The sequence below is a fragment of the Cornus florida genome, unplaced genomic scaffold (genome assembly GCF_030987335.1).
Source record: "Cornus florida cultivar Cherokee Brave unplaced genomic scaffold, ASM3098733v1 CherokeeBrave_3.0.0_Hap2_Chr11, whole genome shotgun sequence".
NCBI lineage: Eukaryota > Viridiplantae > Streptophyta > Magnoliopsida > Cornales > Cornaceae > Cornus > Cornus florida.
This window is the reverse complement of record NW_026775581.1, coordinates 95,644,110-95,661,340: the sequence shown is the minus strand read 5'-3', so window position 1 is coordinate 95,661,340 and position 17,231 is coordinate 95,644,110. Positions and strand designations below refer to the sequence as shown.

The 17,231-nt window shown below is 35.7% G+C and overlaps 3 protein-coding genes across 3 annotated transcripts; 2 read left to right on the top strand and 1 right to left on the bottom strand.

The window, feature by feature from the left end:
• The first annotated feature begins 5,380 nt into the window (after nt 1-5,380).
• Nucleotides 5,381-9,217, top strand: LOC132284252 (flotillin-like protein 3). The gene is made up of 4 exons (XM_059786340.1): nt 5,381-5,917; nt 8,187-8,582; nt 8,702-8,827; nt 8,861-9,217. Exons 1-4 carry the CDS (start codon nt 5,381-5,383, stop codon nt 9,215-9,217), a joined length of 1,416 nt encoding a protein of 471 aa, XP_059642323.1.
• A 1,844-nt stretch (nt 9,218-11,061) lies between these two features.
• Nucleotides 11,062-15,527, top strand: LOC132281595 (flotillin-like protein 2). Its single transcript, XM_059783289.1, has 2 exons — nt 11,062-11,632; nt 15,381-15,527. The coding sequence occupies exons 1-2, from the start codon at nt 11,081-11,083 to the stop codon at nt 15,525-15,527; spliced, it is 699 nt and encodes a 232-aa protein (XP_059639272.1). The 5' UTR covers nt 11,062-11,080.
• Nucleotides 15,528-16,347: 820 nt separating this feature from the next.
• On the bottom strand, nt 16,348-16,806 carry LOC132281593 (uncharacterized mitochondrial protein AtMg00810-like). Its single transcript, XM_059783288.1, has one exon. It carries the CDS (start codon nt 16,804-16,806, stop codon nt 16,348-16,350), a length of 459 nt encoding a protein of 152 aa, XP_059639271.1.
• Nucleotides 16,807-17,231: the final 425 nt, after the last annotated feature.

Sequence of the window (17,231 nt, the reverse complement as noted above, 5' to 3'; positions counted from 1 at the left end):
GGGACTCAAACCCCTCCCCTCTTCTTTAAAGATGGGGAGATTGACCGAAAGGCTCTTTGATACATTCAATGTTCTCTAAATTCTAGGAAGTTGTAGAAAAAATTCATTCAATGCACATTAATCTTTATATTTTTCTTTAGAAATTGTGTTGCCAAATTTGTAACTTTGGGTCTATCCAATATTCTTCAACCACATGTGTTTAAGTGGATGAAAAAAGTATTCTGTTTGGTTAATTTCACTTACATCGCTTTAAGTTTGGCCAAATATCATTTCCTTTACCTTTTTAAGGTAAATGTGCAAAATGACAATTTTATCCCTATTTTTTTAAATCTATTTTAATCTAAAATATCAAAATCCTCAAATAACCAAATTACCCTCATTTATTACTCTGTCACTCCCAAAACTTTTCATCTCATCATTTTGCTGCGAGTTTGCAGTATCTCTCAATACACACACACATATATAATATATAGATTTAGCAAACACAATAATCATCTGAAATCACGAATTTCGATTTTAGACGATGTAAGCGCCGTCATAAATCCCTTTATTTCTTCTACATATCATCTTCTCGAGAATCCCTGTATACACAAATTTTGTAATCCGCAAATAAGAAACAAAATTAGGAGTAAATAGAATATTTTATTAATTTATAAAGATGGGAGTACAATCCTCTGTAATAATATTCCAAGGAATAAAGTCCTCTGATTCGATCTCCTTTTTGTTGGTTGGATCCAAGGGCTTCACAAGTTTGATCTTGAATCACCGTGAAATTTGGATAAAGAACGGCACGATTTGATGTGTTTTTGTTGATCACCGTGGAATTTGATGAAGAATAACACAACTTGATGTGCTTGGTATTTTTCGCTTTCATTGTTGAATTTGGTGAATAACGGCACGGCTTTGGATGTGCTTGGTGTTTTTCGCCTTCAGGTTTGCCCTCTGGATTTCTAATTCTCTGGATTTGACCTTCTGAATTTCTAAGTCTCAGGATTTCTGGATTCTAAATTTGTGTCCCATCCTTCTTCCTCCAGGCCTTTATTTATAGGCTTCTTGGATCAATAGGATGATGACACGTGTCATTTCCTGATAGGGATAAAATCATAATGACACGTGTCATTTCCTGATAGGGATAAAATCATAACTGGGCCGGGCTGGGTATATTATGATAATTTTCCTTAAAAACAATTATTTCAAATATATTTTATTAGGAATAATTATTTTTTTATTTAACCATTTGGGTTGGGCTAATTAAATAATTTAAGTGAAAGTTTGAGCTAATTAAATAACTTAATTAAACATTGACCCATATTTAATGGGTCTATTTGTCAAAACCAAAGCACACAGTGTTTACAACCCCAATTGATCAAACTTGAAGCCTTATATATATATATTATAGGCTTCAAGTTTGATCAATTGGGGTTTACATATATATATATATATATATATATATATTAGGTTGTAATGAGACTTTCCGATTGGGTCTCGGTTGGATCATAACATAACTTTAGTTTTGGTTAGACTTCAATTTACCCAGCAAAGAGCTTTGGTTTTGTTTGTCTCAATGATTTGGGTGTGTTGAAGTTTACGGATTTTGGGTCTCACTGATTTGGGTCTGTTGAAGTCATCAATTTGGGAATGTTGAAATTCACTGATTTTGGGTTTGTTGAAGCTTACAGATTTTGGTTTTAACTGAGGCTCCTCTCTTGCCGACGTAATGCTCCCTTCTCGCTTTCACCACCGCCACAACAGAGGTCTCATCGACGGCGGCGACTACGTCCTCACTTTCTCCTCATTGATTTTGGTTGCTGCCGGCAGTTGCAGCTTCTTTGCTGATAGCAATGAAGAAGAAGAAAAGAAAAGAAACTAAAATAAAAAACGCAAATGAAAAAAGCTATGACCGACAGTTGCAGCTTCTTTGTCGACAGCAAAGAAGAAGAAGAAAATAAAATAAAATAAAAAGAAAAGAAAAGAAAAGAAAAAAAGAGAAAGATATATGTATGGAAATAAGGAGAAAGCTTGTTGGTGTACATGATAAGAAATATATATATATATATATATATATATATATAAGTAATTATGTACACCAACCAAATTATAATTATAAATTTATAATTACTTATATATATATATATATTTCTCATTTATACATATATATATAAAGCATAATTTTAAATTTATATAATGAAGGTAAAAGGCTATTCAAGTCATTTCAATTATTTTTTAAATCATTAGATAGTTAGAAGGGTAGCAATGTCATTTTGCATGCAAAAAAGTATCTAAAAGACTTGAAATGTAACTTTTGGGGTGTAACTGAAAAACGGATCAAGAGTTTGTAATGCGAATGATAATTATTTTTGAAAAATATTTTAATATGATATTTGGCCTAACTTAAGGGGGTGTTAGTGAAATTAACTTTATTTTATTGCTACAAGATAAGACGTCGGACCTCATAGTTTCCAACCAAAAAAAAAAAAAAAAAAAAAAAAAAAAAATCATTTGATGTATATTAATCTTTATATTATTTCTGTAAAACTATATTAGCAAATTTATAACTTTGGATCGATCAAATATTCTTAAATCATATCAACGGGATCTAAAAAGTTTTGCGATATAAAAAATAGGAGAAAGTCTGAAAAATACAATACCCCTATGGTTTTCAATTTGTGTGACACCTTTTTAATTAGATTTGTTTATATAAATCCATACTAGATATAAAAATGTGCAATTAAACACCTCCGGTGAGAATTCCAGTGAGTTGATCATGTGCATGTCACATGACCATTTTAAACCCTTTATTTCCAAAATTGCCCTTTTATATTTCTTTACTACCCCTCACCACATATATATATATATATATATATATATATATATATATATTTGTATATAGTATATATGGGTACAACACCCAATTGATGACAAGTCCTTGTGGACTTCACCATTAGAGGTGAGAACATACCATTCTTACTCGAACACAGCTGAAAACCACAATCCAATTAATATTACGAACATCATAAAGAGAAGAAGAAGTAACCATTTTTATGTTAGTTATGTAACTGGAAAGAGGTTTGGAGGAGAGAGTGGTTTACCTAAGAAGGGGTGACAGGAGGGAAAGTAAAGGCAGCCATGGAGAGAATAGAGATGGAGGCGATTGGGAAGGCTGAAATGATTTGCCCTAAAGAAAATTATATAAAAAAGATAATAAAAAATTTCACCAAATAGGATTTAGTTTGCAAAACAAGAATTATAGACCTTGATTAGTTGATTTAGAAGAAAAAAATTAAAATAAAACCCATACAAGTTAGCAGTTGCAGAGAGAGGGGGGCAAGCTTGAGAGTTGAGAGACAGGTTGACAACGGCTAAAGCTTGCGAACGGCGAACTCGAATTGGAATAGTGGGCGATGGAAACTGAAAGATACCGGTTTTGATCTTTTGAAAAATCTAAAATGATATGCCGAATGGGGGATTTTGATATAGGTAATAAGTTTTGAACTTTTGATTCTTGCAATAGATAAACTGAAATATATGGGTTTTGAACTTCTGATTCTTGTAGATTTTGTAGTTTGCAATTGCACAAAGGGCAAGTTTCAAGAACGAAAATAGAGATGGAGTATTGATAGGGTCTATTTTAGTCTTTTCCCATTTTTTTGTTATTTTATTATTATTTTTAAATCATAAATAGAGAATTATTTTAGTCTTTTTGTAGCTTCGGTACCAGTTAATAGAGGTCAACGCCCAAAAGACACTAATCAGCACCATTTTTAAAGTATAGGAAAGGTGAACAAATAATGGAAGTTTACACACACTATATCGATATTATAGGGGTGTAAAGCATACTCGCGAACCTAAAAAAATATCATACGGTTTCCAAACAAGGATCGTGAAAAAGGCAAAGGATATATATACTCATATTTAACACGCACAGACTACTTGGGAAAAAAATATAAAAAAGGTCAAAAATAAAAATAAAATCAAGTGGAAAAGGGTAATTGGTAAATACTGTATTACTGTTCTCCATAACTATACTAAATTTGAAGAATTTAAGTTAAAAAAAAAAAAGAAAAAGAAAAAAGGTACTGTAATTAGGAGATTATATTAGACCACTCAGAAGATGACAGGCATCCCCCAAAAGAAAGCCGAATAAAGCTGGTGTAGAGCTCAAATAAGAAACTTTCTTCTTTCCCTAAGGTTCCGCTGCATTCAAGATTTGCCAGCTTAGGTATACAAATAATCTCTCTCTTTCTCTCTCAAGACAAATACACAGTCTCTCTCTGTAATCTTTTCTCTCTCTATATATTTTCTCTCTCATACACATACACCAGAGTTTGTTTCTCTCTCTAGATCGGTTGTTTATACACGAGATGTACCGCACAGGTGGTCCCTCTGAGATGCTTGCCATTGCCACTGGGAAGAAGTGGATATGGCCTGCCCAAAATTCCATCAAACCCTACTTAACTCCGGTGAACTCTACGTGCCTTCCAACTGCAAGCCATGACCCTCGCGAGTGAAGGATAATCGAGAGGTATATATGCCAATATGCCAGCTCATTTCACCCCATCACTCCCAACTTTATTTATCCAATTTTTTTAATTTGGTATTATTTTTATATAATTTCAAATCATATAATTTCTCTAGTATGGAAATTTTTGTCAATCTCGCCATTTTTATGTGGTCCCCAATTATATAATAGATTAATACAACATTTAAATCAATTTTTGATTTTCCGTGTCATTTGCTCTCCAATCATAATAATTTCTAATTCGAGCTCAAAGAGGAGTCTCTTTTATTCAAAGTTTCATATTTATTTAGAGACTGAGTCAAAGTTCCATATTTCTCTAAAATGGATTGCTGAGGTGGCACATGATTTTTTACTGTTTAAAAAATTGTGGTGCCTAAAATGCCCTTCTCTAATAAAAAAGTAGTACCTTCAGTTCAAAAAAGTAGTACCTTCAGTTCAAAAAAGTAGTACCTTCGGAGAAAAAGTAGTACATTCGCGAGTGTTTAAAAAACATGGTACCTGGACGCCAAAAGGTAGTACCTTCAGTTCAAAAAAGTAGTACCTTCGCGGAAGGGTATTTTAGGCATCACAATTTCTAAACAGTAAAAAACCATGTGCCACCTCAGCAATCCATTTTAGAGAAATATAGAATTTTGACTCAGCCTCTAAGTATATATGGAACTAAGTAAATATGCAACTTTAACTCCATTTATATGTAATTTTTCCTTTATTTTTCTTATCAGGGGTTTTCATTCAAATGGGTATAAGACTGTAAACAACATTTCGTTTCTTCGATCCTCTCACGCACATCCCACGCACACATACACACACAGTTTAGTTTCTCTCTGTAGATCTTAGATCCACCAGATCAAACACCACACGATGTATCGCACAGCTGGTCCGTCGGAGCTCCTTGCCGTCACCGGATCCTTCATCACAGAACCAGACATCAGGCTTGCTAAGAAGAAATGGATATGGCCTGGCCAGAAGTGGATCAAGGTGGACCTCACTCCGGTGAACTACACGTTCGAAGTGCAGGCCATGAGCGCCGAAAAGCTTCCGTTCATCCTTCCGGCGGTCTTCACCATCGGCCCCAAAGTGGACTGTAATGAGAGCATGTTGAAGTATGCCAGGCTCATGTCACCCCATGACAAGCACTCCAACCATGTCACAGAGCTCGTTCAGGGTGTCATCGAGGGCGAGACTCGCGTCCTCGCCGCCTCCATGACCATGGAAGAGATCTTCCGCGGCACCAAATCATTCAAGCAAGAGGTTTTTGATAAAGTTCAGCTTGAACTCGATCAGTTTGGCCTTCGCATCTATAACGCCAATGTCAAACAACTCGTGGACGTCCCAGGCTACGAGTACTTCTCCTACCTAGGCCAGAAAACCCAGATGGAGGCTGCCAATCAAGCGAAGGTCAGTATATATATGTATCTATATATATATATATATATATATATATATATATTCTCTTTTGTTAGGGTTAGAGTTTCTTTATCTCTGTTGCTGTAGCATATTGTTTATTTATGTTCTTAGATTTAATTATGGTTTTAATGGAGTTGCCAGAGGTTTACTTTACAAACACTGTATTTGATTTGAAAAGAAATTGAAAATTGATTGTTATTTATTGGTCAACTATGTCTACCGTGGGAAATGTCCTTGTCACTACAGAATGTAGCTTATTATTTATTTATGTTCTTTTATTTAATTGTGGTTTTATTGGAGTTGCTATAGGTTTACTTTACAAACACTGGATAATTAATGTATTTTATTTGGAAATTGATTGATTTTAGCTGAGCAGATCAGATTATATTGTGTCTACTGTGATTCAATACCTAATTTTTAATATTTTTATTTTATTTCATTTTATTTTTGAAATCATTGCCTTTTTTTTTTTTCTTTTTTTCTTTTTTTAAACAGCCTAATTTTTTGTTTCAAAACTTGCCCTACTTGCCTGATATGATGGATATGAGTGGAAATTGAAAATTAAGATTACACGAGACGGGAATGAAAGAAGTAGAATGTATGGATATGACTAAAGTTGAAAATTAAGATGGCTATTATGTAGAAGTTTTAGATGTTACTTCAAATGTTCAGAATTTTTTTGATCCTTGTTTCAGTTGCAAGGGCTTTTAAGGGCTAGTTATTTGAGTATTCTGCTTATAAGTTGAATATCCTTCACCTAAAATTTTCTATTCTAAGTGGAACTTATTATTATATGCAAATTGTGTGTTTGTTTTTATTATTATTATTATTATTATTATTATTATTATTATTATTTTTGGTTCAGGTAAGTAATATGGAATTTCTGCCATTCAACTGATTAATCACTTATTTTTTAGAATTTAATGTCAAATTAAGTTTACCAAAAAACAACTTATCTTATAGTCTTATATTGCCACTTCTAAGTACAAAGGACAAAAAAAAAAAAAAAAAAACGGTGAAATTATTTTAGGGTGTGTTTGGTTGCATGGGATTGGAGCCTTGAAATTTGAAAAAAAAAAATATATATTTCAACTTTTTTAGTTGTTTTTCTCAAATTCCAATTCCATGCAACTAAATGCATGGTTAAAGTAAACTAAATTACAGGGACCATAGTTGATGCTCTCATGCATCAACTTTGGCTGTCATAACCCACTCTTTTGATGACAAATGGGTTCATTTTTTTTTGGCAACTCAAATGGGTTCATTTTCTTGTATCAAATGACTCTATTTCTTGCATATCCTTCTTTTTATTTCTCTCTCTCCCTTCTCCATCTTCTTTTTTGTCTTCTTTTCTCTCTTTCTTCCTTTGTATTCATTATGTGAATCAGTTGAGGTTTTGAATCTAGAAAGGTAGGTAAGCCACATAAGACAGTCAATTACAATCTTTTATCATTAATGGCTTGTGTGAAGTGATTCAACTGAAAATTATTGATGATTATCTATTATCTATTTTTCTTCTATAGTCCTAATCTTTTAGGACTATTAACATGCTCGATCAATGGAACAGAGATAGGGAGTTGGAAGGAAAAGAAAGAAAAGGGGAAGATTGACAATGTCTCTCGTGTTTGATTATTAAGAACGAAAGAAAAGGAAGAGAGATTTTTGCATCTCCTTGTTAGGATTTGGACAGAAATGATGAGGGAAGCAATGAGTACCTTTATATCCATATATTTTATATAAAGTGAATTCATATTTTCCTTATTTATATCGTAGTAATAGAATGTTTAGTTAAATTTTCTATTTCTTTCAAATATGTTTTTTCACAAGATTTATCAAGGATTATTATTATCTTTTTCTTCTTTTTAATTATCCAATCATGATGAGAAGCTAAACAATTTTATTTTCTTTCTTTTTTTGCTCCCTGGCTTATCAAACTAGTCTATAATAAGGGTGACTAGAATGTGGATAAGATAATTTCTGATAAAGGAAAGAAATCATAACTTTTAAGATGATTGTTAATTTGGAGAATTTTTTTTAGTAGAATCACCTTTGAAAGTGGTATTGTTTTTCTGCATCTTTTAGGTTATTCTAGTGCAAGAAGTCCCAAAAAGTGAGATTTAATTTCTAACCTCTTTCTTACTATTACAAAAGAAAAAGATAAAAATTTGTATTAGTTTTATCTTTTCAATGAACATCAAACAGGACATCATGCACTTTTTGTTTTTAATAATATCGATTTCATTGTTGGAATTGCCTATAGATTGATGTAGAGGAGGCGACGAAGAAGGGTGAGATTGGTGCAAAGGAACGACGAGGGCTGACAGCACAGAATGCGGCTAAGATTGACGCTGAGACAAAGATTATATCCACACAAAGGGAAGGAGAGGGTAAGAAGGAGGAAGTCAGGGTGAGGAGTGAAGTGCAGATATTTCAGAACCAAAAGGAGGCTGATGTGGCTGAGGCCAACGCCAAGTTGGCGGCATTGAAGGCAGATTGGGGTAAGAATGCGCAGTTGGCAGAGGTGGAGGCGGCGAAGGCAGTGGCTTTAAGGGAGGCTGAGCTGCAGAAAGAGTTGGAGACAAAGAATGCTTTGACTCGGACGGAGAGACTCAAGGCTGAGTTGCTGAGTAAGGCCAGTGTGGACTATGACATTCAGGTATATTATATATGCAACCCTTATCAAGTGATATATATATATATATATATATATATATAGTCCTTTCAGTGTTCTTAATTTTGTGTTGCTAAATATATATATTTAATATTAATATATAGGTGCAAGGGGCAAATTCAGAGTTGTACAAGAAACAGAAAGCGGCAGAAGCAGTTTTCTACGAGAAGCAGAAGCAAGCGGAGGCACAGAAAGCAAATGCAGATGCCGTCTTCTATGCAAAGCAGAAGGCTGCAGACGGTGAACTCTATGCAAAGCAGAAGGAAGCTAAAGGAATCACTTCAATGGCAAAAGCTCAAGGCGCTTACTTGAGTACCCTTCTCAAAGCACTCAATGGAAACTATGAAGCAGTCAGAGATTACATGATGATCAATGGTGGTATGTTCCAAGAAATTGCCAAGATTAATGCTGAAGGCGTTCGTGGATTGCAGCCCAAGATTAGCATTTGGTCTGGGGCCAATGGTGGCGGTGAGGGCAGTACTGGTGGCGCGATGAAGGATATTGCCGGGGTGTACAAAATGTTGCCACCAATGTTCCAGACAGTTCATGAGCAGACTGGGATGTTACCACCAGCTTGGCTAGGCACAATGCCTGATTCCAAAAACTCCACCTCTTCTTAATTAGTAGTTGTTTTTTCTTTTTAAATATGGTCGTCAAGTAGGGCTTTAATTTTCTTATGCTTCAATAAAATGTTGTAGATCATCACTACATTTAGACTCTGTTCAGCTCCATGAAATTGGGCCTTTTGGAATTGGAATTTGGTCTTAGGACATAAATTACTAGAGATTTGAGACTCACCCCTTTAATGTGTTTCCTTGATATATGTTTGGCACAATTAATTAATTAGCACCACTGTGAGGGTTGATGTACATACTACATGATCTCTATGGATTTCATCTAATGTCAAACTTCAGCTGTATTTGATTTAGGTATAAGATTTTGAAACTTTATATCAGGCGAAGTTATTTTTTTTTTTTTTTTTGGTAAGATTGTAATATATTGTAGTAGAGCATCATTTAGCGCTTCTCATATGATGGTTTTGACCCTACGAACTCAATAATGATATGAGATTTATTTGAAAATCTAGGTTTACATTGATGCCAAGTCTCTGAGTAATACCTGCACAGTTATAAGCATATTAGTGTAAGCACAGGTATGGCAGTACTTAGCATCCTGATCATGAACGGTTAATGCACTGGTTGTTCCATGGTAGTTTTGTCTTTCCTTTATTGTTGTTTAGCCAGGGACTGTTTTTTTTTTTTTTTTTGTATCCACCTTATCTCTCTTTCCATCTTGCTATTGAAAATTCTTTTGAGTTTATTAGAGCGTAGAACCCGAGAATGGACTAGGTTGTTTCGATTGATCAAAACCCTTATTGATAGGGATGCACATGGTTCGGTTTAGTCTGGTTTTGAACTAAATCAGAACCAAACTTAGTCCAAAGGTTTCTAAAAAATTAGAACTGGAACTGAAGTGTTAGTACTGTGAAACCGAATGGAAACATGTGCCACCACCATGACATGTGATTGCATACCTGCTCGTTTTGATAGTTTCGTTGCCTATTTTCACAGGTTGGTTTGTTTGTTTGTTTGTTTTTTTTTTTTTGCTTCCTGTAAGCATGAGATTGAAAAAGGCAGTGCGACTCTGGCTTGTGAATGGGGCCTTAATCAAGTGGTTTTTGGGACTGATGCTGAGATTGTGGTTAAGGCGTAAAAGATTTACAAGCAAGTCCAGTGGAGAATGGCTGCACTTTTCAATGCTTATGACTATCATTGTGCACAGAGAAGGTAATCAGGTGGCGCATGTGTTGGCTATGCAGGATGTATTTCTAGATGTATTGCTTCCATCTGAAACTATTAGTGTACTGTTGAATGAGCTCCAGATATGATATATTTTGCTGCTTTTATCCTTGTCCTAGACTCCTAGCTCGAATCCCTCCCCTCCTCTTTGAGGATGGGGAGGTTATACGTTGGGCTAGAGGCCCTTCGGTGCCGAAAGGGAGATAGTTTCCAAATATCCATGGAAGAAGGACCTTTTGATGCTTGCCCATATCCTTTGTGAGCCAGAGCTTGATGTTGAAGCCCTCCTTCATTAGGGAATCATCTCTATCTTGAAAGAAACTAAGGGCAACTTTATGAGCAGATTTCTCCGTACTCCAACTCAGTCACATCGGACTTATTGCAAACACTAAAATTGCATCTGAGAATGGACTCAATTTCGGATTCAAATAGGAGACTTTCCTTTCTTTTTCCTATTATTAGAGAGTTCTGCAATTGGGCAAAAGATGGAATTGGAACTCAAATAGGAGACGTGCGTCTTCTTTTTGTGTTAGAATTCTACAATTCAAGGTATACACAAACACATGCTTTTATATATAGGTATCTGTAATTGCTCTCTAACATACCCAGTTTCTCTCTCTCTTTATCACGCACACAAACACACACACTGTTTCCTCTCTCTAGATCGATCAATAATCAAACAAGATGGTGTACCGCGTAGCTGGTCCCTCTGAGGTGCTTGCCATCACAGGATCTTTCTTCACAGATCCGGACATAGTACTTGCTAAGAAGAAGTGGATATGGCCTGGCCAAAAGTGGGTCAAAGTCGACTTAACTCCGGTGAACTACACCTTCCGAGTCCAAGCCATGAGCGCCGAGAAGCTCCCCTTCATCCTCCCGGCGGTCTTCATCATCGGCCCCAAAGTGGACTGTAATGAGAGCATGATAAGGTATGCCAGATTGCCAGGCTCATGTCAACCCATGACGTACAAGCGCTCCGCCCATGTCACAGAGCTCGTCCAGGGTGTCATCGAGGGTGAGACTCGCGTCCTCGCCGCCTCCATGACCATGGAAGAGATCTTCCGCGGCACCAAATCATTCAAGCAAGAGGTTTTTGATAAAGTTCAGCTCGAACTCGATCAGTTTGGCCTTCGCATCTATAATGCCAATGTCAAACAACTCGTTGACGTCCCAGGCCACGAGTACTTCTCCTACCTAGGCCAGAAAACCCAGATGGAGGCTGCCAATCAAGCCAAGGTCAGTATATAATTATATATATATATAAATAATGGTAATAAAGATGGAGATTGGCTGCTTGAATATATATATATATATATATATATATATTCAAGCAGCCAATCTCCATCTTTATTACCATTATTTATAGCGTACACCATCTTTGTCACTTTTCTGGACTGTGCACATACAAAACTATTGAACATGTGGCTCAAATAAAATGCCAACTTAGCAAAGTATTGCATCATCTCTTACATCAGAAATCCTTGGTAGCAAGGAGCGTAATTAACAAGCTCCCTATGCGTGCACAGCAAGGTCATTTCTAAGATGGTAACGCTTCCAAAGGAAGCTTTGTATGTACTTGATGACCAAGTATTTAGGTGACCATTTTTGGCTATAAAGACCCTTTGTTCCACCTGGTTTATGCCATCCAAATCAATTTAGAGTGAGTTTGTAATATCAGTGGGAGAGTGAGAGAGTTTTGGTGTAATTGGGTTTTGGGTGTGAGTCACTTTTGTCTTATATTTCTTTATTTTTATAGTGAAATATTATACTATCTTCTCCCCGTGGACATAGGCACAATCGAACCATATAAATCCTTGTCTTGTTAGTATGTGTGCCATTTTAATTTCTTGTCATTTATTTTTCTCTTTTATTCTCAAAACTCCTATTTGATCCTTTTTTCATAACAAACTGGTATTAGAGCGTGGGTTCGTGTATATTATGTACAGATATTGTTCACACATACGGTACTATTCACATATACTATTTGGGTACTGTTCACAAATACAGTACTATTCGTCAAAAATTATTTTGGGAAGATTTTTAAGATGTCGACCAGATATAAGATTAAGAAATTTGATGGCAAGATTAACTTCAGTATTTGGCGCATTAAGATACAGGCCTTGCTGACTTAGCAAAGTCTAAAGAAGGTGTTATTCAGGAAGGACAAGTTGCCAGAAACTATGTCCAATGAAGACAATGATGAGATCGATAAAAAGGCGCGCAATGTGATTATTTTGAATCTAGCTGATAAGGTGCTGCGTGAAGTTATTGATGAAGATACGACGGCAAAGTTGTGACTGAAATTGGAGAGTTTGTATATGACAAAGTCTCTTACCAACAGACTTTACCTGAAACAGAGATTCTACACTCTTCATATGAAGGAAAATATGCCTCTTAAAGAGCATATTGATAATTTCAATTCTATTATTATGGATTTGAAAAATACTAATATTAAAATTGATAACGAGGATCAAACCCTTATTTTGTTGTGTTTTTTGACTCCTTCCTATGAGCATTTTGTTACCACATTGCTCTATGGAAAAGACACTATTAGTATGGAGGATATTAAATCCTCATTAAACTCTCAAGAGTTGAGGAAAAATGTGTCTGGGAATATTGGAGATGAACATGCCGAGGGTCTATTTATAAGAGGCAAAGGTGAGACAAAGGGTTCTGGTAGTAGGGAAAAATCTAAATCTCATAAAAATGTGAAATGTTACTACTGTCACGAGATAGGGCACATCATCAAGCACTATCCTAAACTAAAGGCAAAGAATGGGAATGGTAAAGAGAAGGTTCAAGAAGCAGCTTGTGTGGCAACTGCTACAACGAGTGATTCGGAAAGTGACGATTATGTTCTCATGACAACCTTGTATTCAGGTATATCATTTAATGACAGTTGGATTCTTGATTTTGGTTGTTCCGTTCATATGTGTCCTAGTAGGGATTCTTTCTTTTTCTATAAAGAGGTGAAATGTGGTTCGATTTTGACGGCGAAATGAAAAGCTTTCAAAATTTTAGGAATTGGAACAGTCAAGATCAAAACGCACAATGGGTTGGTGAGAACATTGTCAGATGTACGACGTGTACCAGATTTGAAGATGAATCTTATTTCAGTAGGTGTGCTGGACTCCAGAGGTTACATGGTTGTAACAGAGAGTGGAGCAATGATGGTCGTGGTGGATTCTTTTGTAGTGCTATAGGGCACCAAGGTGAAAAATTTGTATCATCTTAAAGGGAATACAGTAACAGGTGAAGCTTCTACAGGGTCTTCTACAACTAGTAGAAATCTGCGTTCGGGTCTTGACAAAAGAAGAGTTAGAAAAAGAAGTTACGATCCTAGTTCTTAAAAGGGTTGTGAAGGGACTACACAACGTGGTGGGAAAATGAAATCCGTTTTCAGTTGGCAACTGAAATTCCAGCAGTCCTTACAGGGAGGCAGACCCATAAGGACAGGTGTAATATTAACTTGCAATAATCTTGGTGGCAATGAGATAGTCCATTCGAATGCCATTAAGATGCGTTGGAGACAAGTAGTTGGTCACAACAGAGATGCGAGGAAAAGTCAGGGACGTCCTATTCTCTACAAGGGTGAGAAGATGACTTTTCATTACCAGCCGGTAGTTTGTGGGTGGTTGGAGAAGGTTGCTGAAGGAGATGTCAAACTTGAAATTTCTGAGGTTGTTTTTGGTAAGCATTTAGAGTTTGACAAAAATACTGGAGGTGTGCGTGTGGCTGCGCTAGACATGCATGGGTTGAAGAATGAGAGCCCGAGGGTTAAGTTTGAGGATGACTCAGACTTAACTAAAATTCTTAATTAATTTGTTTTGTGGAGAAGACAGGTCGTTTGGCAGAGATATAGTGGCTCATTCGGAATTTTCGCCAAGGTGGATATTTGTTGAACATGTGGCTCAAATAAAATGCCAACTCAGTAAAGTATTGTATCATCTTTTACATCAGAAATGTTTGGCAGCCAAATAGTGTAATTAACAAGCTACCTATACGTGCACAACAAGCTCATTTGTCAGATGGTAACACTTCCAAAGGAAGCTTTGTATGTACTTGATGACCAAGTATTTAAGTGACCTATTTTTGGCTATAAATAGCCTTTGCTCCAACTGGTTTATGGCATCCAAATCAATTCAGAGTGAGTTTGTAATATCAGTTGGAGAGTGAGAGAGTTTGGGTGTAATTGGATTTTGGGTGTGAGCCACTTTTGTCTTATATCTCTTTATTTCTATAGTGAAATATTATTCTGTCTTCTCCCCTTGAACGTAGGCACAGTCGAACCACGTAAATCCTTGTCTCATTAGTGTGTGTGCTATTTTAATTTCTTGTCATTTATTTTTCTCTTTTGTTCTCAAAACTCCTATTCGATCATTTTTTCATAACAAAAACCATAGTTAAAAACTTGGAGGATTATATATTGACAATAATTTAGAGGGGTTATGAAAATAATTCATACATATACATATGTGTGTGTAAATAGTCGTTTCATTTTAATATTGCTATTTGTAAGTAGATGTAATCTAGCGAACATGGTGATCAAGGTGTTTGTGAGCATCCCATGAGAGTGATAAAGCCTTAGATCAACTTTTCTCCCTCCATTTTTATCAATACGAATAAATGTATTTTACCCCCCCAAAAAAAAACATGTGTTGAAATCCATTGATGTATCATACAATGCCCATTATGTTTTTCATCATTGTTTCATTGGAGTTACTATAGGTTGATGTTTCATTGCAGAATGTAGGATTTATATTTTTTAATCGAGGATAAATTGGGTAATAATGCACTTTATTCTAGTGCAAGAGGCCCAAAAAAGTGAGATTTAATTTTTTAACCTCTTTCTTACTATTACAAAATAAAAAGATAAATGTTTGTATTAGTTTTATCTTTTCAATGAACATCTAGCTTTACATCAAACAGGACATGATGCATTTTATGTTTTTAATATCGATTTCATTGTTAGAATTGCCTATAGATTGATGTAGAGGAGGCGACGAAGAAGGGTGAGATTGGTGCAAAGGAACGACGAGGGCTGACAACACAGAACGCGGCTAAGATTGACGCTGAGATGAAGATTATATCCACACAGAGGGAAGGAGAGGGTAAGAAGGGTGAGGAGTGATGTTCAGATATTTCAGAACCAAAAGGAGGCTGATGTGGCTGAGGCCAATGCCAAGTTGGCGACGATGAAGGCTGATTGGGGTAGGAATGTGTAGTTGGCAGAGGTGGAGGTAGCCAAGGTAGTGGCTTTAAGGGAGGCTGAGTTGCAGAAAGAGTTGGAGCAGAAGAATGCATTAACTCGGATCGAGAGAATCAAGGCTGAGTTGTTGAGTAAGGCCAGTGTGGACTATGACATTATTGGCTGTAGTTTCAACCAACTAAATAATTTCTAAGTGAAGAGAGGAGAAGAATGAAGAAACAAATATTTTTCTGTATTGTATTAAATTCTTTGTTGTGTTGATATATCTTAACAACAAATCCCTTACACTATATATACTATTCTCCCATAGACCTTTGAAGTTTTCAAGACAATTCTCAACCACACACATGATACATGTACACACTTGATGCATGTACAATAACAGATACATGAATAAACCGAAAATGCACAATGAACGTGGCATTAATTTATTTTTAACACACCCCCCTTACTGCCATGTTGTGACACCCAACAATTCTCTAAAGTATTCAAACTTATTTTTTGGAAATACTTTGGTAAAAATCTCCGCAACTTGGTCTTCAATCTTATAATACTTGAGTTGAATCTCTTCATTCTACACGACTTCTCTAATGAAGTGATGCTTGATTGCAATGTGTCTTGTGCGACTATGGAAAATAAGATTCTTTGTCATAGCAATTGCGGATTTGTTGTCACATAAAATTGGAGTAGCTTCTCTTTGTTTCTCACCAACATCTTCAAAAATTCTCCTTAGCCATATTACTTATGACGCTGCCAATGATGCTGAAATATACTCAGCCTCGGCAAAAGATTGCGCCACCGTTTCTTGCTTTTTAGATGCCCATGAAAATATACCCGAACCAAGAAAAAATGCATAACCGGAAGTACTTCTCATATCATCAACACATTCGGCCCAATCATTATCACAAAAACCAAATAACTTTGCATCAAGATTTTTCTCATACAAGATGCCAAAATGAAGTGTACCTTGTATATTTCTCAACACCCTCTTTGCAGCCCCAACATGAATTTGGCTTGGATTGTGCATAAATCGAGATAATAAGCTTGTAGCATACATGATGTCGGGTCTTGAAGATGTCAAATATAATAGATTTCCAACTAAGCTTCTATAAAGAGATGCATCCGCTTCTTTACTTCCATCTTCTTTCATCAATTTTTCATTCACAACCAATGGAGTGTAAACGGATTTGTAATTCAACATTTTGAATTTTTCAATAAGAGTTTTTGCGTACTTCTTTTGACAAATAAAAACTCCTTCTTCTTTTTGATAAATTTCAATGCCCAAGAAGTAATGCAATAAACCCAAATCACTCATTTCATATTTTTTCATCATTTCTCTTTTAAAATCACCAATCATTTTTCAAAATTTCTTCTCAAAGATTGGAGTTTTACAGTTCTTACCTTCGTGCTGCCTCTATACTCCTTCTCGATGATATCCCATGCCTCCTTTGCTTTAAAAGCATTGATAATTCTGGGAAAGATTGTATCAACAACTCCTTGTTGAATCAAGCCTAAAGCTTTTGCATCTTTCTTCTTATGATCTTTTAATTGTTATCTTTAGGCATTCGTTAAAGTTGTTGTATCCTCATGTTCATCATACTCATCTTCAACATAATCCCATAAATC

Excerpts from the sequence above, each read along its gene's own strand:
- LOC132281595 (XM_059783289.1), top strand. The coding sequence starts at position 11,081 with ATGGTGTACCGCGTAGCTGGTCCCTCTGAGGTGCTTGCCATCACAGGA. Across the intron at positions 11,633-15,380 it reads AGGCTGCCAATCAAGCCAAG|ATTGATGTAGAGGAGGCGAC; the intron begins GTCAGTATATAA and ends AATTGCCTATAG.
- LOC132284252 (XM_059786340.1), top strand. The coding sequence starts at position 5,381 with ATGTATCGCACAGCTGGTCCGTCGGAGCTCCTTGCCGTCACCGGATCC. Across the intron at positions 5,918-8,186 it reads AGGCTGCCAATCAAGCGAAG|ATTGATGTAGAGGAGGCGAC; the intron begins GTCAGTATATAT and ends AATTGCCTATAG. Across the intron at positions 8,583-8,701 it reads GTGTGGACTATGACATTCAG|GTGCAAGGGGCAAATTCAGA; the intron begins GTATATTATATA and ends ATTAATATATAG.
- LOC132281593 (XM_059783288.1), bottom strand. The coding sequence starts at position 16,806 with ATGTTGAATTACAAATCCGTTTACACTCCATTGGTTGTGAATGAAAAA.